Source organism: Polypterus senegalus, chromosome 1, assembly GCF_016835505.1.
Source record: "Polypterus senegalus isolate Bchr_013 chromosome 1, ASM1683550v1, whole genome shotgun sequence".
In the NCBI taxonomy this organism is placed as follows: domain Eukaryota; kingdom Metazoa; phylum Chordata; class Cladistia; order Polypteriformes; family Polypteridae; genus Polypterus; species Polypterus senegalus.
This window is the reverse complement of record NC_053154.1, coordinates 42,675,696-42,703,081: the sequence shown is the minus strand read 5'-3', so window position 1 is coordinate 42,703,081 and position 27,386 is coordinate 42,675,696. Positions and strand designations below refer to the sequence as shown.

The window sequence follows — 27,386 nt, the reverse complement described above, 5'->3', positions numbered from 1 at the left end:
AAATCCAGAAGGTAGTCCAACAGAAAACCTTCTAGTGTTACTGAGTAGAAACATTAGTCCTAAATTTATCCACAACAATGTAAGAGACAAACGTGGCATACCTTTACCTATTATATTTTTTTATTAACTGATAAAGTTTGATTATTAAAAATATTTTTAATATTTTACAAAAATATTGAAAAAACACCTGAGTACCTGAGAAGGATATTTAACAAAAAATGTTGTATTTTTTAACTAAAGAAAAAAATCCATTGTTCTTGGTATGTAAAAAAGCAACCAAGCCTTGTCAAAAGGGCATGTTTAAGACTGCTGATGTACCAAGTCATTACTGTGAAAAGGTTTATTCTGTACCAAAAAAAAGACCCAAAAAAAAAACCTGTAAACGCCGTGAAGACATTTCTTTAAACAACAGTCAAAATAACACATACTGCTTTCAGTTTGATGGAGACTGGAATATAAAAACTCCCTAAGTAAGTATTAAACAAATGGGAATAAACAGTTACATAAACTGACACAAAAAGGACAATAAGAAAACAGATGTATAATCACCCAGGAAAAATAAGTGATTCTAAGTATAGCTTTACCATTTAGAATGCTCAGTGCCAGGAAAATATTAAACTAATAATTCACAAAATATTTATATAAAAATTAACTCAACAAGCTACAATGCCCCCACATAACTAATCCAGCAAGGCATATATGACCGTTGCTACTCTTAAAAAAATTCAGCCTAATGGCTAAAAAACTTCTAGGATTTTCTGTGTTTTCACATTCAAATTCTAATGATGGCTTACTGTGTTACCCCAAACAAGCACACTAAATTGCTTTTGCTCAAACCGCATGAACGTTAATCACCACTGGGCAACATGACATCAGTGGCACAACATAAGGTTTCAAAATTTTGAGATAGGAAATTATTACAAGATACTATTAACTCAGTGGTTAATTAACAAATGCTGAATAATGACATGGAAGTCTGGTTGCATTTAAAGGTTAATTGTATATTCTGTTGGAATTAATATTATATTTATAGATATATTATACAATATCAGTACCCTATGGTCAATCATACATAAAAGAAACAAAATCTTTCTAAACCCTTTAAATAAAGTACCTTGTTTCTGCACTCTTTTAGTAAGCCCTCCACAAACTTCCAATTAGTTTGTGCAATTACAGAAGGAGATAGATTGGACAGCTTTGGCTGGCGAATAGTTGTTCCCAGACTTCTTGCTTCTTGAATGTATTTCTGCAATTATGCAAATCAAAAAGAGTCAAATTATCACCCACAATAACAGTACAAGAAAAATATCTATTCATTAAAAAATGAGAAGTTGGGACAGCACAAATTTTATTAATTTAGTTAGGACAGTCCTTACTGAAGTTGTGTTGGGTATATCCCTATCTAAACTTCAAGCAAATGGCATAAATGGCTCAGTGGCAGATGAACTTTACATCATAAAAAAGACTCAAATCCAAACTATACTGTAACATAATAACTAAAGGAACTCAGTCTCATACTACAATTTTATATTTCAGATCATTTTAAGGTGGATTGTATCACTGGTAAATTAAAACATAAGCATGACGGTATGTTGTCAGTAGGTTAAGTGAGGAGTCTAAAACTGAAATGTTAATTGGTGAGCCCCAGTGGAAGTTATGCTCAATTAATTACTAACAGCCCTTGATTTTGTTATAATAGTGTTATTGTGAATAAAAACATAACATTTCTATTACATGTTCATTTCCAGGAAGCCTCAACTAGTCATGCTGTTTTATTTAATCAAAATAGGTTTATACAGTATGTTATATCAACATTAACATTTGTCCTTAAGACAAACACTTAATATTAAACATTAATTTTGTTACAGCTTCTTTGAATAGCCCGGTGTCAGAAGCTACAATTAGAAACATGCATCTTTATCTAGGCAAGTGTACAGGTTTGAAGGAAGATCTTTACAAAAACAGAACAGATACTTATACTGAACAGTTAGGAATTTAATATCATGTGTACCGCAATATACACAGTCACAGTTAGATACTGCAAATAACAGATGATGAATTTAACACCACACTCACAATACACACAAGACAAATACAAGGAACCCTCAGTTGTTAGCATGAATGGAGTGGCACCTTAGTAGCCTTGTGACCAGCGGGTAAGCCTGCTCCCAGTGTAATGTTGCACCTACTAATTGTCCAGCATGGAGGAGGACAAAAAGTGATTGTGGAGAATGGCTGAAGTTTTTAATAATACTGTTAGCCTACCTGAGATACTGTGTGTTATTTGGAAGAAGGCAGTCTTGTCAGTAATGGGTATTTGTAATATATGGCTTGTGCTATTGTCGAACGGCTGACCCCGTTTCAAAAGCCTCTGGCCTAGTCAGAGTATATGCTTAAATGAATGTGCCATTTCACTTACAGTACAATCCCTCTAAACTGACCGACAGATTAACCGGCCTGTTAAAAAAAAAAAAAAAAAAAATTATATATATATTTATATATATATATATAAAATCCTGAGTTCTTCTTTATATATGTATGCACTTCCTTCTTTCCTGGAAGATGAGAGGGCTCCTACGCTCAGAGTGATATCCATTTACACATTCCTTTATGAATTTTCCACGAATCAATTTGGCTAGCTTGCAACAAGTATAGCCGATTGCTTTTATTCTTTCTAGGAGTAGGGTGGAGTGCCAACTTGTTGTTGAACACACCCAGGCTACATTTAAGTTATAAGGCAAGTACAAGTGGAGGGGGCAATAAAATAATGATTTGGAGTTAAAAAGAGTACATTGGAGTACGTGTAACGAGTAAAAGAATGCGACTTTTGTATGACTGAAGCAAACATTCTCGGAATTTTAAGAGGAGAAAGAGGGCGGAGTATTTTCTGATTTTTTACCGAACTGTTTCCCTTTACGATGAGTACAAAATGTTAACGAATTGTAGTTTCAATGAATACACGTCTTAAGGCGCTAAAGTGGTTGGATAACGGTAAATCGGTGGCGAAAATTTGTGCTGAACTTGGTGTTGGGAAAAGCACAGTAAATGACTGGTGAAGAGACAGGTGTTTCATCAAGGATTTCTGTTCGAAAATGGAGTCTGATAAAAAATCTGTCCAGTTGTTGTATGAGAAAAAAACCTGTGTGCAAAATCATGGATGAAGCCTTGTGAATATGGTTTTTTCAGGAATGTTGCTGATGTACAGTACATATCTTACAAATATTTTTCTACATGAAAATAGGTAGGAGTCGGATTAACTGGCCAAAACGGCAACCAGCCATGGGTCCAGTCACGTGGTGGCCGGTTAAGAGGGATTGTACAGTATTGGTTTTATTTAGTTCTGCTATTACCGACAGAGGAAACAACTATGTAATCTTGTTTACATGTTATTAACAACACTATAAAAGACTGATTGAATAAATGACTGATTTTTACTTTCCCTTCTTGCCTATATATACACATGAATACATATACACAACAGTTATAGTTTATAGCTTTAGTATATAGCCCTGCTTCTCTAGTGAAACCAAAGCTTTAGACAGTCATGAGAAAATTGCTTATAGCACCTAATTTAAAGAGGGTTGCAAGCTTAAGGAAAAAATGAACACTGGCCAAATCAATAAGTCCAAAATGAAAAACACAGAGAAAGAACGTACACTTTGTCTCCAAGTGTATGCTTTTCCCAGAACATACCAGATCAAACTGTGACACAGATTTTAGAGATGGCCTGAAAGGCTGGTGAAACCAGTCCCACTCATAAGACAAGAGCAAAGGAAGTTCTGGCAAAAGACAGTCCATGTGCTGGAGCATATGGAAATAATGAAGACAAAACGGATTGGAAAGCAAATAAAAAAGGAAAGAAAAAAGCATGATAAATAAAAGCATGCAAATTACAGAACAAAAAACAGACAAGCAAGTTACAGAATGGAAGAACCTAAAGAAATAGCAGGAAAATTATTCAGTTAAAGTTAAAAAAGCAATTAATTTAAATGGAAAACACCTAGTACATAATGTTCAATAATGGTGCTATTGTATGTGTGCAGGGTTTAAAAAAAAATCACTCTATGATTACAATTTAAAACCTTTAAAACAAAATTTTCCATTCTACTTATATTGAGGGTGTCTAATTTATTCATTTGAATGCATTCTGGAGACAATAATGCTTATACCTGGACTTTAAAACTACAAACTCAACAAAAAACTGGGAACAAAAGTAATTTCAGGGCCAAGCAAGTCAAAAGTTATATTTTGTTCACAGTACGACAGGAGAACTAACAACCTGCAAATGCAGAGGTGGGCAGAGCAATGAAATTTGATGAAACTAAAAGCTAAAAATATCCCATAAGTATTGTAGTTTGAACTGCAGCAATATACCTCTGTATGTTATCATAAATCTTTTACCTGCAGTTAATAAAATACACTAATTTAAAAAGGTATTGAAAAGGTGGTGAAACTAACAGGTACAACACCACAATAAAAATAAAATGTTATGTATGTAAATGACACCCCTGCACCCCCAGTGGTGCCAGGAGCCATGTACGGCACGCTTACCCAAGCGTGGCCACTCCTGCAGCTTTTACTACAAATCACGTGGTATGCAAACATGTTCTACTATTTGAAAATTACGTATTTATTGTTAAAGAAGATGAAAGGAAAATAAACTGCATTTTAAAAGAAATAGCAAAAAAACAAAAACAAAACAAACACACCACACAGACAAATAGGACACTTTCTGCATGCATAACCAATACCTCTTAAAAGCTTTCAATGACTAAACTGTAACTTGCACAAATCCCTTTTATAGTGATCATAAAAGCAGATCAGTAAAAAAAAAAAAAAACTAAAAACACAATTATCTTAGATCACATGGACACCTCTCAAACTGAGAAAATAGGCAAAGAAAACAATGCTGACCTCTCTCTGATCATTATCGAGGTACAAATGTTCAGCATGCTGCTTCTGTCTGTCTTTCCGTCTCCACTGTGCAGTAGCACTTCTTTTAGCCCATCTAAATGATAAAGAAACAAAAATTAATAAAACCTGTTACTGTACTACTACTTTACAAAACCTTTGAAAGTAACTAGGACCAGGTAACATTTATCCTTAAATTCTTAAAGAGGGTAGTGAGTACTTGCCGTATATAAATCCTTGATGCATATTTTAGAAAGTCACTAAATACGGGGAAAATTCCTAAGGACTGGAAAAATAGCAAATATTATCCTGTTATACAAAAAGGGTGATTAAGCAGATATAAGAAACTAGAGGCCAGCAGGCTTAATGAACATCAGAGGTAAATTAATGGAAGGAATTACTAAGGAGAAGATGGTGCAACACATGGCAAGAATAGGAGTTTTAGTGAACAGTTAGCAAGGGTTCAAACGAGGAAGGTTGTATTTTAGTAACATGCTGGAATACTATGAAGACATCACACAAGTATATGATAGTACTGATCACAGTTTTCAGAAAGAGTTTTACATTATCCCGCATGATGACAGATTGGGTATCAAACTAAAAGAAGTGGGAGTTCAAGGTGTAGTGTGTAGATGCGTGCAGAATTGGCTAAAGCACAGGATTAGAGGGTTATGGTGTGAGGAACCTTACCAGAATTAGGTAATGTTAAGAGTGGTGTCTCTCAGGGGTCAGTGCTGGAGCCGCTGCTATTTTTAATATTATATAGCTTATCCAAGCTAGGAGAACTGGCAGATAAACTAGAATTGATTTAATCATTACAGAGGGACTTGTACATTGTACAGGCTTGGGCAGATTTGTGGCATAAGAAATTTTATTTAATAAAATGTAAAGTTTTACATACAGGAAGTAAAAATGTAAGGTTTGAATACGCAATGGAAGGGCTGAAAAATCAAAAGTACACCTCATGAGAATGACCTAGGAGTAGTAGTGGACTATTTTCAGACAGTGTTCAGAAGCAATCAAGAAGTAAGATGTGACATGACAGAAATGTTAAATTCCAAAAGCAACGAGGGACATTCAAAATGTGACTTTTTCAAGTTTACCCTCAATTATATAGGACCATATATATATATATATATATATATATATATATATATATATATATATATATATATATATATATATATATATATATATATATATATATATATATATATATACACACACACACATACACATACACATACACAACAAAGCCAATGCAGTATTTACAACTTAAATGGAAAGATGTTTTGGTAGTTCAAAATGTAATCAATGAAACAGAAAAAAAAACTTTAAATAAAAAAAAAAATTCAGTATTACAAATTTTAGTATTTTTTTGTGTTAAAAACAAGAAAGCAAAATGTTCTGATATAATTAAAGTCTACTAGAACAAACAAGGTTATCTAACAACTTGCATTAGGAATACATGCACATGTTGGATACAAAGGAGATGGTACACTATTTAATTGTCTCATCTCTAATGACAAAACATTAAAGAGCAATGTTTTCTGGTTTAACAGATTTTAGACCAGTTATGAGCAGAAATGGATAGAGATTGATGCACACACACTACATTACGTATAAATTTATATTACATATTTTATATTAATATATACTTATTAATTTATACTGTCGCAGGTGACTGGGGGGGGCAACCCGGCCGGGACGCCCAGGAGGACCGGTAGAGGGCTTACGCCTTCCTCAGACCTCGTGGGGGCGACCGCCCTGGTTGCTATGGGGACCACGGGTACAGGACTTTGAAGCTCAACCCTGTAGGGGCCCGTGGTCACCGCCAGGGGGCACCCGGATGCCTTGGACCTCAGCATTTCCGCCACACCCGGAAGTGCAGGGGGGGGAAGAGGACCAGGGACATCTGGAGTGCTTCCGGGGATGTAGTTGGCACTTCCGCCACACTGGGGCGTGTTGGTGGGAGATTGCCGGAGCACACCTGGAGCACATCCGGGTGCTTATAAAAGGGGCCGCCTCCCTTCGTGTGAGGACTGGAGTCGGGAGAGAGAAGGACAAGGTCTGGGAGGAGGCAAAGAGGCGGCCTGAAGAAAAGAAGGCATTGTGTGGTGTTGGCCAGGTGATTACAACGTGTCTGCCTGTCTGTGTCCGGGTCAAATTCCACAATATATACACACGCACAGTCCCTGGGGTTACGTAAGAGATAGGGACTGTAGGTTTGTACTTAAGTTGAATTTGTATGTAAGTCGGAACAGGTAAATAAATTTAATAAATGCTAATGTTGACCGACTGTAACCAAGTGCTCTGCCAATGAATGATGGAGTTTCACCTCTCTCTGACCTTTTTATTATTTCTACTTTACTTTCAATGGTGATTGTTTTTCTCTTCTTTACTGTATCACCAGCACTTGCATCAGATTTGTGTTTCAGAGAAATAATTGAAGGGTGAAGACAGCACTGTACACGCTATCACAGCAGGAAGGCACCAGTCGTCAACACGTCTGATGTACTGACAAGAGACAACTTCCTGCTATGTACGTAACAGTACAAGCAGGCTTGCTATTCAGAATGAATGGGGGCATCCATGAATGGTTCATCATCAGCCCACTTCACAGTCACCTCCACTACAGTATGCTGCCTGCAGCGTCCGCCCATCGAGAATGAACACAGTGCAGCCAAAGGCAGGTAGTGAATCGTCCCCATTCAATAGGCAGCCATCCGATGCACACTACAATGCTAAACCCTGCCGCCCCATTCAGCCACAACCAGGTCACCGCTTGCTGCATTACCAGCCACCCACCGAGAACGAGCCGCCTGGAGCTGCCCAAGTGACACTACACTGCGCGGGCAGCGAAATCGCCCCCCTCCAGCCACCGCTTGCAGCATCCGCAGGCCAAACATTATGGAGCGGCAGTTACTGAGGCGTATGTGTCGCAGCTGCGGCCTCGTTCGTAAGTCGGATGTCTGTAACCTGGGGACTACCTGTATATATGTGTGTGTGTGTATGTATATATATATATATATATATTTAATTTATTTATATTGTGATGGACGGCCGGCGTTTCAGTCCGGCCGGGATGTCCCTCAACTGAAAAAAAGTCTTTTCAGGGTACTACATCCCCCAGGACGCTAGTTGGCAGCTCCCCTGGACGGAAATGGTTCCCCGGATTCCCGCAGGGCAGCATGGGACATGGAGTCCGTTTCTTCAGCCCTGTTGGGCACCGTGGGTGCCGCCAGGGGGAGCTCACCAAGAACCCGGGGACTATTATGGTGACACTAACCCAGAAGTACTTCGGAGTCCCGAGGACGGAAACCCGCAGTACTTCTGGGATATTTGAAGGCGCCGTTTGACACAGAAGGAATACTTCCAGGTCATGGACTTTAAAAGGACTATAGGAAACCCAGCAGATTGAGCTGGAGTTGGGTGGCAGAAGAACGGAGCTGCTGGGAGTGGAGGATTGGTTATTGTGATTATTGTTATTATTACTGATTTGGAGAATTGTAGAGTGTGCGGTGCTTTGTGCAATATATTTGAAGAAAATATTAAAGAACTATTCATGGTGCTTTTAAAAGTGTGTCTTGGGCGTCTGTCTGGTGGGTTCAATGGGGCAACAGCACCTCTAGCATCCACAATATATGCATTATAAAAAAAAAATCTTGGAAGGAGACGAGACGTGATTTTCTCAGATAGACACTTCCATGTTCTACGAGACGAATCTTTGCTCCAAGAGATTTAACCAAGCCCAGGGCCGCAAATAAAAGACAAACAGTAGATAACAAAGTAGTACGTCGTAAAGAATTAAAAAATGTTGGCGCGGTACACATATGCAGAGCATGTTAGAGATAATGGAAGTACGAAAATTTGAAAGTCTCAAAAAGATCTAGTAAATCTAGTAAAGATTGCATTAGTGCAAACAACTGGAAATTACTTGGTGAAATAATGGAACAGTGAAAAGAGATTGAATATATTGTTCAGATTTAAACTTTAAGTCAGAGATTTGTGAATCTCCCCTTGGGATTAATAAAGTCCCTATTCCCTAATCTATCTATTTGTAAATCATCTAATGCGTGTTGCCATCAGGGAAAAAAAGTAGTGTTTCTTCCCAATGATGAGGCATATCCTTGAGAATTAAAACATTTGTTGTTTGGTGAAAGTGAAATCCCATGAGAGAAAATTTCAAGCCCTGTGAGACAAGAGCTTATTCCAAGAGATTTGGAAAGGTCCTTCCCACATAACCACGCACACGGTTCAATCGTTTCTCATTTGTGTGAATGCTATTGTCAGACACATTTCTCGTAGTGGGAAAGAAACGATATTCACTTACAGGCAGTTATACGTTGCATTGTCATGATGTAATTCTAAACACTGAGTCAAACTTCAATGCGATATTGATGAAAAGGTAAAAGCAAAAAGATTGCATATATGGACATAGGTGATATGACAAAAGTATGTAGATATTGTTTGGCTTTAAACTTTAAGTCGGAGACTTGAAGATTGTCTAATTTGTGTTGCCATCAGGGAAAAGTAGTGGTTCTTCCCAATGAAGAGGCCTATACGCGAGAATTAAAAGATTTGTCGTTTGGTCCAATTGAAATCCACATATGCATGCGGCAGAGATGCGAGCTGCTGGCGCATTGTGCAGGCAGTTGGGTTGACGAGCAAATTGAGCAGGGGGAGAGGCTCCCTAGTGTATATCTCTATATCTATATATTACATATATCTATATATATTATATATATTATATCTATATAATATGTTTTCCCGAAAATAAGACCTACTCCAAAAATAAGCCCTAGCTGATTTTCAGGCTGCTCTGTAATATAAGACCTACTCCAAAAATAAGCCCTAGTCAAGATTGATAGCTGAAAAGTAAGGACCCTAAGGCCAGGTTTATACTTCACGCGATGCGACACGTGTGCCTGAAACATCCATTAAATTCCTAGGACACCTTGCCACAATATCTCTGAAAAGGAGGTTTAATGATTACATCCATCAGTTCTGTGATCTGCCCATTCCAGCAGCATTGGCGCAAGACAGAAACAAAATCCCTAGACAGGGCATTAGCTCATCGCAAGGTGAACACACGCGTCATTGTAGTTTCACCAAATCCTCAAACCTTCATGTCTTTGGATGGAAAACTGAACACACTGTGGAAAACCACCAGGAAAACATGCAAACTCCAGGCAGGGATCACAAGGGACATGACTCCCTGCGAGACAGCAGTGCTACCGCTCTGCGACCACATATGTGCAACTATTAACAGCATTCATTATTTAAACAAAGTTAACTATTTATCTGTAAAATGCAACATACTGTACATATTGTAATGCATTTCATCATGAAAGTGATATCAAGTATAAATCTGGAATATTATAAATTTAATGTGCTCTGTCTGGCGATGCTGCTTGCCGCTGCTGTCAGGTCAGGAGGAAGCCCCAAAAGCACATTTCAATTTAACAACTGGGTCTGTTTTGACATGACGTTTACGACAGTATGCTTTAATGATAAAGTAAGCTACGAGGTTAATGTGGACAGTTCAAGGTTAAAGACGAAATTTCAGCTTTAATCCCAAAATAGACATTTTTATTATGTCCTTATTTTTTTCTCTGTTGGCTCAAATATGCCGCAGTACATTCTGATGGTACTGTAAAGGTGCACAAAAAAAAAGACGGTACAAAAGATGGTATGTGAGACTTTTAAAATGCATCATGTCATTACTTTGGGAAATGTGCAACGCTTGAATATCAAAGCAACATGAATACATTTGCATGTTGGCATTTTGCTTCACCACATCGAACCATTCATCAAACATTGAATCACACACATCGAACCTGGAGGATCCTAAAAGCGGCTGGAGTAGCAAGAAATTCAGGCTGGAATTTAGGGTTTGAATGTGGAGAGTTATGATGATATTCCACAAGAAGATGACATGACTATTTGGATAAATGTATATTGTTGTACATGAATAAATAAGATATCCCCTGAAAATAAGCCCTAGTACATCTTTTGGAGCAAAAATTAATATAAGACCCGGCCTTATTTTCAGGGAAACACGGTATATAGATTTACACACACACATACACACGTACAGACATACAGTACATGGAGTCCCACAAATGTGCCTGGGAAGTTTTCTGATGAACTATTTGAAGAAACATGAGGGGAAATAGGGGTTATACTGGCTCTCTGTTAAAACCTCTCTTCCCATCTTGAGGAACTCTGCAATTCTGGAGCTCAGCTGAACAGGCACTCAAACTACATGTTTATGGCATATAATTAGCACAGTTGAAACTGGGAGAAGGGTCCTCCTGTAGCTTGCAGCACTACAAGACACTCCTACCACAAGACATGCCTGCTCGATAGTCATAACCATGCCACTCTAACTTTAACCATAGGGTACGGATTTTTTTTTGAGAAAGAAGCATGATGTACACCTTGAAATGGACTGGTTGAGAGAGGTGCAAATGACTAGGCGAGACATATAATATAACTGGTGTGTAATGCAAAGGTAGCTAAAAGTAATCTGGTGTGTACAGTCTACCTCTTAGAACATGGATACTTTCAGCAAAATAATGCAAACACAATGTCAGAAAGTATGCATTGTCACAAGTTGGATCCATGAACACAACTGCAATTTCAGTTTACTCTTTGCTAAGACAGTACAGAGTATGAATGTGGCTGAAGAGTCTGGATGAACAGAGCGCTATCAAGCCAGCATGGATCAATATCACTAAATAATGTATTCATTACCTTGCCAAACCCATGCCTGAAATAATTAAGGAGGCAAAAAAGGGAATCCTACCAGATACCAGTGTACATACAAATTGATCATTAAGAGTGTGTTTATAGACAGACAGAAATAAATCAAGTGGTAGAACAATGCATCTGTATTATAACTACAGAATTTAAATCCACCTTTTGTTCTTTTATATCTTAAAGGCATTTAATGTTTCATTGAATCCCACCAAACACAGCAAGGACTGGGTATGAAGGGCTATTTCAGTACCAGTAAGTTAGCACTACCTTATTTTATTAGCATCAAATGTTATGTTAGGACTGACAGGAAAAAGTTCAATAAAATTTTTTTTTTATTATTTTCCTTTTTATAAAAAAAGGATTTTCAGAAAGCACTCCAGGATATGATCTCAAGAGGCAGACATAGCGGTTCTGATTCAATCAGAAATTTGAAGCCAGAAATTAACCTACTCTCTTATATTTTATACAGCCAATAACTCTAACACACCCAATGTGTGCAATCACGTCAGTCATTTATAAATGTCATTAGCAAGAAAGTTTTCTTAAATTTATTTTAGAGCTTACATTTCATCTCCATAAAATAGCCAGCCAAAGCCAATTCAAGGTGCACTGTCCTCAGACATAAAATCACTGACTAAACTCTTTTACAAACTATCTAGGGGGCAATGAAGCAAACACAGACTGGGAGATATTTAGAGATTAAATTAATAGTTTTAACTAAATACAGTACCTATTAAAAACATATATATACACAATTGGAGGTCCGAAAAATCAAACATACACCTTAAGAGGAGAATGTAGGAGTCATAGTGGATGCAACACTATTAAATGTCAGACAGTTTTTAGAAGCCATTAAAAAGGCTAAAAGTTAGGTTATATAGCACAATGTGTAGAGTAAAAGTCCAAGGAAATTATGTTTAAGCTTTATAACACACTGGTGAGGCCTCATCTGGAGTACTGTGAGTAGTATTTTCACACAAACACTAGGAAGGTTTTGTTTACACAGAGAACCACAGACACTTGGAATATGTTACCAAGCAGTGTGGTGAACTGTAAGACTTTATAGACTATCAAAACTAGACAATGTTTTTTTTTTTTTTTGCAGAATTAAGTGGATAGAACTGGTGGGCTGTGTTGGGCTGAATGGCCTGTTCCTGTCTAGATTGTTCTAATGTTACCTCCTAGACAGTGCCTGAGAAAAACAAAAAGTTTTAAAAAAATATTGTCTTGCAGTAATCAACCCCACCTCTCAGTGTGAATCAACAGTTTCTTCCAGTGGATGGACGTATAAACTGAAACTAAAGTTCATAGTTTTCAGATTTTGAGCAAATACTAAAATGCTCATGGTATATTGTAGAGAAGGTGTGGCTAATCAAAATTACTCCAATTTCTTGCTTTAACAGAAATGTCTAGCTTTAAATTAGATAAGCACATGTATCCTACTTTCAGTCTTTGTTCTCATCATCCACTTCCCACACTTACTTGTTGCTGGTTGGCCCTGTAGACAGTACATCTGACTGCAACTTAGGAAAGAAACCAGGCTCATATCTCCCTTGACCAATCTTCATGTCCAGCAAATGGGGGTGCAAGGCAGTATGATCAATTTTTGCGAGTCTCATTTCTATTGCTTTTTCTGCATATAAAATAAACAGTAGTTGTTAGCAGTTAAATATTTATCTCAGACAACAATTAACACAGCAGCCTGAGAAGTGGAGTTAAATCACATATTAAATAGTTTTCAAGAGTAATAGCAATACACCACATAAAACAAAATGCATTGACAATTATTACTGTGTTAGTGGAGTAAGGGCAGAAAATGCAGGCTCACATGTCTGGGAAATGCAAAAATAAATAAGCAAACAATAAAGGTTTATGGTCCTCAGATATTCCAGTGCTCCACCAATATAAAGGCATGTGATCTAAAATAAACCATCTACTGACGGATGCATCTTTATTCCAAGAGAGAAGAGTTTTCAGGCAGGAAGTTCAGATAACTACTAAACAGACAGGATTTGTGCCACAAATGAGGCTTAATATTGCACTGAAGGGCTTATATATTGTGCACCAGGTCCTTAAAACATAAGCAGCAGTACTCCACTTGTATCATTTAACTTGTTTTGAAAATTAAAGAAACTACATAACTGGTTTTATTATTTAAGTAGATTTAGAATATATTTGTCACATACACACACGGGGTATATAGCAAAAAGTACCTCAGTGAGCACCCTGTATTGTCAAATAAAATTAAAACGTATATATTAAAAACACTCAAGTAATTGCAATTATATAGCATGTATATAAGGTATATTAATTGTGAATTATTAGATAATAAAAATATAAATAATATGTTGACTGTTTTTACAGTTTTAAGGAATGCCTAATAATATGAGCATGTGATTTTAATCACCTGTGAAATTTAGCTCTTATGCAAGTCTTTCTGTTCTTGATTTGAAGCAAAGCAGGTGCCAGTCAGATCTTAAACATTTAAAATGGCTGTGGAAAGGGTGAGAGGAGTCCTTCATGATCATGGCTTCATTGGTAACAGAGAGTAATCTTCTTATATAATACGTTACCGTCGCTGTTCGTTTGTCTGTCCAGAATTTTATATCACCTGTAGCTCGCAAACCATTTCACCTATTGACCTGACATTTGGTACACATATACTACGTGACTTCTACTATCCAGTTTAGTGGTGATTATTTTTATTACTCTTTTTATTTTCATTTTATTGTAGAACAGCAGAGCTGCTGAACAGCGCATGTGTACGTGCATCGTTCTCATTCCTTACCACCTTTGCGTTCACTTCCCCTACCTCTTCATATCTTAAATCAACCTTGAAGCAGAATGAAGACTTAAGTGCCAGCTTAAGTGAAAAATTAAGAAAAACATACTAAGTAATTGCAACACAAAAACTAACTTAATCAGTTTTAACGTGAAAAGATGACAACGAAAGAAGAGAAGCAGCAAGTCACTAGGGTGGAGAAAAGAAGAGCTGGTCAGGAAGCAGCAAGCACATCAACCTTTGAACAAATGAATGATAAACGACCAGAGAAAAAGAGGATGAAAATTATGAATGCTCAAGTCAAGTGTATTCACTGCACGTTATCGTGCAGTACACTGTTACTGGTATCTATATCTATATCTATATATATCTCTATATATATATATATATATATATCTCTATATATATATATATCTATATATATCTATATATCTATATATCTATATATCTATATATATATATATATATATCTATATATATATATATATATATATATATTTTATATGAAAGCATAATTAAATATATAACACGGATTTTTCGCTGCTTTGCGGGTTCTGCGGACAATGTGTCTTTTTACTTCCTGTACATGCTTCCTCTGTTGGTTTTCCCAGTTGATTTCATACAAGGGACGCTATTGGCGGATGACAGAGAAGCTAACCAATCAGAGCACGCAGTTAAGTTCTCCTGACTGAGAAACTAACCAATCAGAGCACGCAGTTAAGTTCCTGCGTGCTGAATGCAGTGTTAACCAGGAAGTCTCGTCTTGCTCATTCAGCATCAACGTGTTTCGCTGTGTAAAGAGTTGTGCTCTTTTGTGTTTATCTTTGTGCATAGTCAAGCCCTTCATTATGGCTCCAAAATGATCTGCTACTGCTTCAGGGGCCGTGCCCAAGCGCAAACGGAAGATGTTAACGATTGCCGAAAAGGTAAACGTTTTGGATTTGTTGAAGGCTACGATTCTTTTATTTAAAAAGTAGGAAAGGAATATAAGATCTACAGCCACAGTGTCCTTTTAACCAGGGTGCAAAACGAGTTGTAAGTGGATGTAATAAGGCAGTAGTCTGGATGGAATCTGCTTTAGGGATTTGGATTGAAGACTGCCAGAAGAAGAACAACGGCAGTGCAACACAATTGCCTGAAGTGGCTCCTTTGGAAGAGCTGTAACACTCTCCTTTGGTGTTCAGTAAAATTAAACTCATTGTTATCGGACAAGTCATCGTGTCATTGTTGGTGAGTAAACATAATTAATTTTCTACTTACAGTACTAAGTACATGTACAGTACGTACGTTTAGTGTCATTGTACACACATTTACTGTATACTATTTTTCTTGCATTGTACGTATTTATTGCTGGTGGCCTGTCTATCGTAATGGCTGTAACATATGTGATATCGGAGACACTCAATATCTTTAAAATAATATTTAGGTTTTACTGTATATAAACTGTGTGTTTATATACATAATTTCAATGAATCTTACCTAATATCTAAGAGAATACAAAGGGATAATGCTGTATAACTCTGCGGGGAATATTTATAAACAGTGTGGGAGAGTTTAGAAGGGCTTAAAATATATAAAAATAACCATACAAACATATGGTTTCTACATTTCGCGGATTTTCACCTATCGCGGGGGGGGTCTGGAACGCAACCCCCGCGATCGAGGAGGGATTACTGTGTATATATATATATAAAATTCACTAAGGGCACTCAAGACAGTGAGCACAAACAAGACAGTGAGCCACACCGGCCAACTCACAGAGCCCCACCGGCCAACTCTAAGACCATGAGATACTGTACGCGTGACAGAGCCCCGCCCACCAACTCTAACTAAGGGCAAGCAAGACAAAGAGTGCACACAAGACAGAGAGACACGTCCACCAACTCACAGAGCCCCGCCCACCAACTCTAAGACCATGGGATATGCACAACAGAGCCCCGCCCGCCATCTCTAATCCTACTTCCGCATCTACCGTCGCTCTCGATCAAACAGCAATAATTAGCAAACAAACAAAGATAACTGGCAATAACAGTGCAAAATTCACAATTGGTATGCCAGTTTGAAAAGATGTTTTGAGGGTAGTTTTAAAATATGTTATTGAATCGAGCTGATGTATATAACACAGAAGAGAATTCCCGAGTTGAGGAGCACTATGAGAGACGCTCGAGCTCCCATAGAACAGAGTTTGATGTATGGTAAAGAAAGTACAGCTGCAGATGAGAATCAGAGTGAGCGAGACGAGTGTCAGTCTGTAGAAGATCAGTGAGGTTGTGGAGAGCTTTAAATGTTAAGAGCGGTATTTAGTATTGTATTCTGTAGTTAACTGGGAGTCAGTGAAGTTGAGAGAGAATAGCTGTAGTATGTTCAGTGGATTTAGAACATCAGGTTATTATCCTGGCAGCAGAAGTTTGAATAAATTGTAAGCGATGGATACGTTTTTGTGGGATGACAGATAGAATACCATTACAGTAATCTATACATGAGGTGACCCGGGCATTAACCAATACGTAGTACTGTGTTGCGTAAGAACAGGACGAAGTCTACAAATGTTTCGGAGATGGAAGAAAGCAGTCCGAGAAATGTTACTTATACAGGAGGAATTATTGAATAATAATAATAATAATAATAATTATTATTTAATAATTGCCATTATTAGTGTATAAATGGATATAAATAATTGCATGTAAACGATTCGCCAAAATCTGTTGTATGTAAATAATACTGTTTAAAACATTGTTTTTTCATCAGAAAACCCGAGTTCCACGTCTACCTGTATTAGTTTAAATGGCACTTTAACCACTTGCAATAGCGCAAGTGACTTATCATGTCGACTGGGCAACACAGTGAATGCGCCGTCTATCTATATATGTCTATGTTTTCCATAACCTGCTACAGGAAGGTACTCTCTCGACCATTGGCATTGGTTTCGCTCTTTGCTATTTTCGTTATACTGCAACGGTGTTTCCTAAGCCTTTGTTATACTGAATTCCTTTCTCACCGTTTTCCATTCCTATTCTTACACCGACGTAAGCTACGGCGGGCTTCGGCTAGTATAATATAAAACCCATATCCGTTTACAAATTGAAATTAATTCTGTTACTGAGAATAACTATTTAAAATTTACACCAATATAGTTACTGTAGGGTGGCATATGGTTAATGGTTGGCACTCCTGCCTCACAGATCTTGGACACTGGGTTTGAACCCAGGCCACTGACTGTCTGTTTGTAGTTTGCATTCTCCCCATGTCTAGTCTTCCTCTTATATTCTAACGATATGCAGATTTTGTTCACTACTCTAAACTTGTCTTGTGTGAGTGAGAGTTCCTTCATGTGGACTGGCACATCATACCAAGATGGGCTGGTGCCTTGCACTCACTGTTATCAACACAGGCTATGGCTATCTGTGGCTCCAACTGGAAAGGAGCAGGTCAGAAAGTGGATGCATGCAGTTTTTACTCACAGTGACTTTTGCACTGCACAGCAAATGCCCAAAATGTATATACAGTATAATATATTGATGCTATTGACTGTCTGTTATACCTTCATTGTTATCACTCTTTAATTTAATATTGTTCTTTATCAGTATGCTGCTGCAGGAGTATGTGGATTTCCCCTTGGGATTAATAAAGTATCTATCTACCAAATGTCACTAAAAATAGTGACAACTAAGAAATTCCAAATTAATCAAAAATGTTTTCAAAAACAACCCTCTACCAACAAACTGTTTTTATGCCAAAGCAGAACATGAAGTGTTATACTGCTTGCTGCTCTGTGAATTTTCTGAACATCTTTCTCTTCTTCGTCTTTCAGCTACTCCCATTAGGGGCTGTAACAGCTGATCACCCATTTCCATATTTCCCTGACCTCTGCATCTTGCACTGGCACACCCAGCAACTGCATGTCTTTTCTCACCACATTCATAAATCTCCTCTAGACCTTCCTCTTTTCCTCTTGCCTGGCAGCTCTAAACTTAGCATCCTTCTCCCAGTATACCTAACATCTGTCCTCTACACATCCAAAACAGTGCAATATCTCCTTTCTGGCTTTGTCTCCACACCATCCAACCTGATCAGACCCTCTATTGTACTCATTTCTAATCCTGTCCATTTTCATTACACACAATGCAAATCTTAACATCTTTAGCTCTGCCACCTCCAGCTCCGTCTCGTCGTCTTTTTATTAGTAACACCGTCTCCAACCCATACAACAAAGCTGGTCTCACTACCATCTTGAAGACCGTCCCTTTCACTCTTGATGGTACCCATCTGTCACAAATCACTCCTGACACTCTTCTCCACCCACTCCACCCTCACTGCACTCTCTTTTTCATCTCTCTTTCACACTCCACATTACTTTGTACTGCTGATCCCAAGTATTTAAACTCATCCACCTTTACTAACTCTACTCCATGCATCCTCACCATTTTTCTGACCTCCCTCTCATTCAAAAACTTATTCTGTAGTGGTCCTACTAACCTTCCACCTCTCCATGGTCTCCTCAACTTGCTCCCTACTGTTGTTACAGATCACAGTGTCATTCACAATCATAGTCCAATGGGAACTGCAAATAAGAATGGGCTCAGAGACTATCCCTAATGTAATCCAACCTCAACCTTGAATGCTTCTGTCAGTCCTACTGCAGACTTTACCACTGTCACACTTCCCTTGTACATATCCTGTACTACTCTTACATACTTCTTTGCCACTCCTGACTTCCTCATACAATACCACAACTCCTGTCTAGGCACCCTGTTATATGCTTTCTCCAAGTCCACAAAGACACAATGCAACTTCTTCTGGCTTTCTCTATACTTCTCCAACACCCCCCTCAGTGCAAACATTGAATCTGCAGTGCTCTTTCCTGGCATGAAACCATACTGCTGCTCGCTAATCAATACCCCCGTTCTTAACCTAGCTTCCACTACACTTTCCCATAACTTCATTGCTGTGGCTGATCAATTTTATCACTCTGTAGTTACTGCTGCTCTGCACATCATCCTTATTCTTAAAAATTGGTACCATTACACTTTTCCACTCCTCATGCATTATCTCACTTTCCAAGATTTCATTAAATAATCTGGTTAAAAAGTCCACTGCTATCCCTCCTAAACACCTCCATGCTTCCATAAGTATGTCATCTGGACCAACGGCCTTCCTATTCTTCATCCTCTTCACAGCTGTCCTTAATTCCTCCTTGCTAATCAGTTGCACTTCCGGATTCACTATCGCCACATCATCCAACCTTCTCCCTCTCTCTCACTCTCTTCATTCATCAACTTCTCAAAGTACTCTTTCCATCTATTTAACACATTGTCCTCACTGGCGAGTACGTTTCCAACATTATCCTTTATCACCCTAACCTGTGGCTCATCTTTCCCAGCTCAGTCCTTCTTCCCCGATTACCCCCTTAGTGTCCAACCTCTCATACAACTCATCATGCTCCTTTTCCCTAGCCTTCGCCTCCTCTCTCTTCACCTTATTTCTCTTTACCTTATCTTCTTGTACTTTTGTCTACTTTCTTCATCTCTCTGATTATCTCACTTCTTCGCCAACCTCTTTCACTGTATATTCTCCCTGTACTTCCCCATTCCACCACCGGGTTTCCTTGTCCTCCTTCCTCAGTCCAGATGTCACACCAATCACCCTTTTAGCTGTCTCCTTTACCAGTTCTGCTGTAGTTACCCATTTATCTAGTAACTCTTCACTGCCACCCAGTACCCATTTTACCTCCTCTCTGAAATCTACCTTACAGTCTTCTGTTTTCAGCTTCCACCATTCAACTCTTGGCTCTGCCCTCACTGTTCTCCTCTTTTTGGTCTTTAATGTCATCATACAGATCACCACCTTATGCTTTCCCCTGCCACCACTTTGCAGTCTCCAAAAGCCTTCAGACTGACTCATGTATGGGATATGATCCACCTGTGTGCATCTTCCTCCACTTGCACAACACCCTCTGTTCCTCCTACTTCTTAAAAATCATACATACCACAGCCATGTCCATCCTTTTTGCAAAATCCACTACCACCTGGCCTTCTACATTTCTCTCCTTGACACCACACCTGCCCATCACATTGAAATCTGCTCCAATCAACACTCTCTCCCCCTGAGTACACACTCCACTACTTTATCCATCGCACACCAAACTTGCAGGGCGTATGCATCAACAACATTCATAATCACACCTTCAGTTTTCAGCTTCATAATCATCACTCTACTCGACTCTCTTTTCACCTCCAAAACACTCTTGGAATACTGTTGTTTCAGGATAACCCCTACCCCCATTTCTCCCATCCACACCAAGGTAGAACAATTTGAACCCGCCTCCAAAACACCTGGCCTTACTCCCCCTTCCATGTGGTCTCTTGCACGAACAATATATCAACCTTCCTTCTCTCCATTATATCAGCAAACCCTCTCCCTTTGCCAGTCATAATGTGTACATTCAAAGTTCCTACTCTCACTTCCACTCTCGAACCCTTCTTTCTGCCTCTGGACATGCCTTTCCCATCTTCTTCTCCTTCTTCGGCCAACAGTAGCCCAATTTCTTCCAGCACCCTGTTGGCGGCTGTTGTTAATCTGGGCTTTGATCAATCTGGTATGGAAATCTGTACTTAAATAAAGATCTGGCAAAATTTTACACTCAATGCCCTCCCTGACGTGTCCCTCCCCATTTATGTGGGGTTGGGACCAGCATGAAGATACACACTACTTTGTGCATCCCCCCCATGGCTTTTAAATTTCCTGAATATACCCATGTGCTTATTTGGCTAACAGGGGAGTATTAAATTTTATGACTTTTGTATAAATCCATTACTGCGTATGCTTTGTTTGCTCAAAACAAGCAAAATAACTTCATTCTTTCTTCTGAACTTAAGTCCTGTATTCAATTCAAAAGCACAAAATTACAGAAATTGTTTTTTCAATTTATAATATGTACTGCATTTTCCAGAAATACCTTTTAATAATATGCAAGTTTTGAACATACAACTAAATGACAGACGTGAATTATGTGACACGGGCAATGCAAGAATTTTTTTTCTTCACTACAAACTATATGGAGTAAGTATCAAATAAATATTTTTGAGTGGAATACTCCTTTAAACTAATTTCATGTAGCATTTGATATTATATTTCTGTTTTCAGATCATGAGTATTACAAATTACAGGAATATACAAGGCTTACAATAATCAAAATTTATTGCAGAAGCCCGACACGGGAACATCTAAGGACTCTAAAAACCATTGTTTTCAATGTTAGCAACTCCATTACTTTTAATGTTCATGCTGGAACAAGGCTCTGTTAGTACCAAAAAAAAAAAAAAAGGATTACAAAAACAATTCAGTTTAAATGTGCAGAATATTAAAAAGCACTCATCCTCTACAACTCCTAAAACAGCAAAATAAAAGACAAGAAAATTTCTAAACAGACAGAACAGGTTTACAGCTTCTGTACATTTGCTTCAGGATAACTAGCTTCAGTACTCAAGATCTTTTACACTTTGTAATTATGACTTTTTTATTAACATATTATAAACACAGGCAAATATATATATTTAAGGCTATCAGAAGGAATGCATTAAAGCATTAATTATATTTTTAAAACACAGCTGGCACAATTAGCTCCAGGTCTGGTCGTTATTAGTTATACGGCTTTGTATACCATGTTACATTGTGTACTAGCTACTTTGTTATGTGCAGTTTATTTTTCTTTGGTTAATGGAAAGAAGGAAAAAAAAACACTAAATTCTTAGGAATTTTAAGCTAATCAACTAAAAATCATAAAGACAAAATCGAACAGAATAAATCTGTGCAATGAAAGTGACAATTAAAGAAAGAATGTTTGTGAAGTTCACAGGGAAAGCTCTAATTTTTCAAGAAATGCAGAGGTATACCATCTAATTAATTCAAATGTTCCATCAGCATAAATATTTGTATTTGACTAAGAAATTAGATGAAATAACAATCTGCAGATGCCGTGGTTCTCCCGTAGCCAGGCCTAGAAGACAGCACTATTGCTTGTATCTATTCAACTAAAGAATGAAAATGACTAATCAGCAGAATTGGCATAGTGATTCTCAAAGTGCAAAGGTGTGAATTTTGGCCTTTTGAGATTGTTGTCTTAGTGAATGTAATTTATTAGTTAAAAACAAAAAAAGCGCCTTTTTAAGAGAACTAAAATCGTGCTTAATTATTTGGCAATGTTAGCAATAAAGGCCACCACCAAAAACAAAAATCAAAATTTAAAAAGAAAACCATCACCCAAGAACAAAAATCAAAACAAAATATAATTACTAAGATGAGCTTTATAGTTCTCCAATCCAATACAGTGAGGAGCGGGAGCAACCAGATCAAAATGCTCAAACCTCTTTTTAAGCAGAACATCTGAAAACAGCAAAAAGGTACACAGGGGTCAGCTATTCTACAAAAGAGAAGACAATAAAGTGTCACCTACAAAGCTTTAAGCTTTTCTGTTGGCTCAAATTGTCTCTGTGTATAAAGGATTTATGCCAAAGTAAATTTATTATTACACATTCCAAACAATTCAAAATGAAAACATTTTTCAAAATACTTAAAGGTTAGACGTTCTTTTGGTATAGGATAGCCAATGTACATATTCAACTGCAGGCCTTCAGCATTAATGCAATATACAGTTGTACAAAAAGCAAGATGTCCTGGTGTGATTTCCTTTCTCAAAAATCCCCAGACTAAAAACTGGCTATAAAAGAGAATATTCTTTAAATGAGTAACTTTTGCTTGCATACCTGACTCATCAATCATCGTACACTTTTGGTACATTGATGTCCTCAAGGTTGGGGTTCTTACATTCAACATTCTGATTTTATCAACTCTTGAGTCAAAAACCCGTAAAATTGGGTCTTTGTCCTCATCATCATGGCACATTATTTTATTGTCAATAAAAGATGCAAACATCTGTGTTTCAAGAAACCTTGACAAAAAAGGCAGATATGGCTCAGGCTGGTCTGACAAGAAAGAGGCCTAAGAAAAAAGAAAATAAAACATATTATTATAAAGTAAAGCATACCCAAGAGCTTTTTCTGATGACTGCTTGTCTTGATGTACTGTACTCTGTAAAATTTGAATTTTTATAAGTTTTTTTAATTCTCCTAAATAAAGCCACCAATTCCCTGTCAAACCAATTAGATATCACCACCCAGCATAAGATATAGATATAAAATGCATTAATAATTGCCCATAAAGATGTTATTTTAAGCACTTATTCTTTGTATTCTTCAAAGTTAGAAAGTAGAACAGCAGCTCCATTTGGCCTGCTCAAGCTAATATGAATTGGTTGTAACCATGTTGATAAGAATAAATACAGAATGCAAGTCTTGTGTACTCACTTTATCAAAGTTTTGCATCTGCTCTCTGTTGCTAAACCAGGACTCTTTGTCCTGACTGGGCTGAATCACAAAGACCTCATAATCAGCAAACATTTGTGTGAAACGATTGGCAAACACCTCTCTGATTTGAATGTTCAACTGATGCATCTTAAGCTCTTCTTCATCACATTGGACCTTTAAGTCCTTGTTATTGCTTGCTTCATCCCTTACTTCAAGCTAAACACAAAAAAGAAAAATAAATGTTAAATACATGAAAGAGCTAATGTAAGGCAAGAAGGCTGACACGGTGAACTAGTTAACCCTGTTGACTCTGTGATTTACTATCTCTGTGAGATGTGTTTGCACATTCTCTGTCTCAGTGTTATGCTTTTCTCCTCATGCTGCCATTTTCCTCCCACATCCCTAAAGATGTGCAGATTAGACTGACCGAAGTTTCCAAGTTGACATTGTCCAAGTACATGCATGTGTTGGACTGACATCCTATATAGAGTCGGTTACTGCCAGGACAGAATCTAGTCTCTGTATTGAATTAGGCAGATTTTGGTATGGGATATAGGGTTTCTATTATTATTATTAAACATAAACCAAAGGAGTCAAAAAAAAATCATGCTATGTTTAGCAAATTAAGTCAAAATTACCCAAATTGATCCATGTTTCCCATTACTTCTTCCACTTTAACAACACAATATCCCCATTCATATTTTTCTGCAATTGGGAAGATTAATCAATTTTTGCTATGACATGTAGACATATAACAACCATAACGAGCAAACAACGGATTTGTATTAATATCAATTGCTAGGTGGCCTGAAAAACCACTCTGTCTTAATTCCAGATTATTCCTATGCTTAAAGCAAACATATTTATTATGACAAATCTTTATGTTTAAAGGATTAGACATGAAAGATAAAAGCCTATGCAAACTCCACATTAAGTGAGTTTTATGCTTTTGTGTTTTGTTCTCTTACTAATAAGCATAGTTGCCAAATAAGACAAATTTATTTAACTTACAGAAAAGTTATATGCAGAATACATCATAGCAATTCTCAACTCCATATTTTATTTTAAATGCGATTTAATTATCATAACAATGATGGCTATATAGAATGTAATGTTGCCCAGACATTATGAAGTATTATGAAGTACACATTCACCTGCAAGGGAATGGCACACAAGAATGCTGAGGTATATGATCAGAAAATTTCACTTGTCTATATTGAAGAGGAGACTAAAGCATCTTTATGTCTCCAGCAAAGGTATCTTGGTCATTAAAGTGTCAACAGCAATAAATTGGGACTGGGTGGTTTAAAGCTGCAGTATTCACTCGCAATAATTTGTAAAGAATCAAGTGTCTATTGGGCATGTCTACTGGACACTATAAGCTGTAGGTGTGCTAGGGCACACCTACTACAAACTAGGAGCCAACATGAGCTGAAAAGTAGACCCAAGAGCTATAAGAGACATCATTCATTTTACCTATCTGGACTTACTATAGACATCAAACTGTTTAAGCTAGAGGTCAGGAGATGCCTGATCAGTGAACTTGCTACAATACAAAGATATGAAATAGGTTTCAGTCCTTCTTGTGCACTGCAATGGATTTAAAGCAAGTCAAGTCTACAATTTTCTAAATCTGATATTACTAGTGCAAAATCAGGGGTAGTCTAGGCATATTACAGCAGAACTGGGAGTAAGGCAACAACAAATGCTGGTTAAAAGCAATAATCCAGTGTAGGATACTGTTCCACCCATACATACAAAACAAATTTACTAACCAGGTACATTTTTCGAATGTGACAGAAACATTGTTACCCAGAGAAAACTCAAAAGAATAAATAGAACACAAAGGCTCTCACATTGTAATTCAACAGTTCCAAGCACTGCACAACAATGCTGTCCATGGTATATTTATATTGCATTGCAGTTTTGTTTTACAGTTCCATTAACTGAACTTTCTTACCTTTTCTACATACTCACCTTGTCTACAGTGACTCCTGTCCTTTTCACTAGGGCCTGCAGTCGTGCAATGGTTTCATTCTCTTTTAAGAGTTTGTATGAGTTTAAAGGAGAGCATGCAATGTTGCCATTGCGTTTGTCTGAAGCAACATCAATAGACCGGTGACCTTTTAACTTGGAGGCACTTTCACTGCAGTGCAGACTGCCTTCTGGAGGGATTCCAAAAGCCATTAGTATTTCTGAAATTTCCTGAATAAATTCCAGCTTGTTAGGAAACTGAGGCAAATCCTCAGGCAGTTCAATGAAGTGGTTGTCAATATCAACAAAACACAAATTGGCCTGAAAAACACATCAAAACAAGAATACTACTTCTTTCAAGACATACAACTAGCAAACTGCTTTTCTGCCTACTGTGCTAAGTCATGGACTTAGAATTTCTTTTTTTAATACATATCTTCACATTACAAAATGTTATCACCTCTAAGTTAAAAAAGGTATCTTCCCCAACCAACTTTATGAAGATTTGTCCGATTATCAATAGAATGAATTAGTTTTCATTACCAGATTTAAAATTCTGGTAATTTTGAAAAATTTGTACTTACATAAAATCTGACTCTCATAAACAAAATAAACTACAGTAAAATAAAATGAACTATAGTTACACAATGTGGGTTGTTAAGAATACTAGAGTTTAGTACAATGTATTAAAAGCTGACAAAATAATACAACTTTAAAATACTTTTCTGTAACATTTATGCAAATAAGTAAAGCATTAAATAGGAAGATCAATATTAAAACTTAAGAATTACAGAAAAAGAAGAACCAGAAAGAAATGTTAACTGCATTTTTTAAAATTCATAAAGTTGAACAGATACATTCTCAGATGCTAAAAAGGTTATACTTAATACACATTTGCCTTAGTTAAACATTTTTAGTGCATGGTTTTAAACAAACAGTGAAATGTATCATACCAAGAAAAAAAAATAATACTACAAAGATAGCATTCATGTTAATATTTTTAGTAAAATACCAAAAAAAATACACAACCACAAATGACTGTTACTAATACTTGTTTCTTTGTAAATCTGGAAGAGGCTTATGAATGTGTACAGTATGGCATCTTATGGAAGCTGCTTTTGGTTGCTGTTGCAAGCCACACAGACCCTGCATTTGGGGGGCAACAGTTATGTCTGCATACTTGACATTTAAGTCAAGTTTATTCAGGTTTTACATTTGACTCTGTAAAAGATGGATTTAATCTCCTCCCCTGTTCATTAATTCTCATGAAAACAATATCAAGGTGTAGCAGAAGCTTAGGCATTATCTAGTTTGAGAATACAACTGTTGCATCTCTGCTGTTTGTAGATGGACGTGGCCAGTATGTTGCTGAAGAAAGTTAATGCAAATAAATGTAAAGTCATCCAAGTAAAAAGCAAATGCAAGTGCACAAATAGAAGGGTTCTGAAAGTACGAGTTTAGAGGAGAACATGCATTAAAAACACTAATAGGAAGACAGTTTGCAGTGCAAGCACCATACAGGTTATGTTTGAACAACTCTATTCAATGTGTAGACCTCATCTACAATATCCAAGGTGCTTGACTTCTACATA

The 27,386-nt window shown here is 37.3% G+C and overlaps 1 protein-coding gene across 4 annotated transcripts in view; it reads right to left on the bottom strand.

Moving 5' to 3' along the window:
* dennd5a (DENN/MADD domain containing 5A) overlaps positions 1 to 27,386 on the bottom strand; it is a 115,469-nt gene that overhangs the window by 32,500 nt on the left and 55,583 nt on the right. For 2 of the 4 annotated variants that reach the window (XM_039748193.1, XM_039748202.1), the window contains 7 exons: positions 25,798 to 26,115; positions 23,821 to 24,036; positions 23,221 to 23,455; positions 22,751 to 22,840; positions 13,159 to 13,309; positions 4,915 to 5,008; positions 1,115 to 1,246 (listed from right to left, as the gene is read on the bottom strand). In XM_039748193.1, coding sequence (XP_039604127.1) covers positions 1,115 to 1,246; positions 4,915 to 5,008; positions 13,159 to 13,309; positions 22,751 to 22,840; positions 23,221 to 23,455; positions 23,821 to 24,036; positions 25,798 to 26,115 — 1,236 coding nt within the window. The remainder of the gene's footprint in view (positions 1 to 1,114; positions 1,247 to 4,914; positions 5,009 to 13,158; positions 13,310 to 22,750; positions 22,841 to 23,220; positions 23,456 to 23,820; positions 24,037 to 25,797; positions 26,116 to 27,386) is intronic. The other 2 variants (XM_039748211.1, XM_039748220.1) reach the window with 1 other exon arrangement.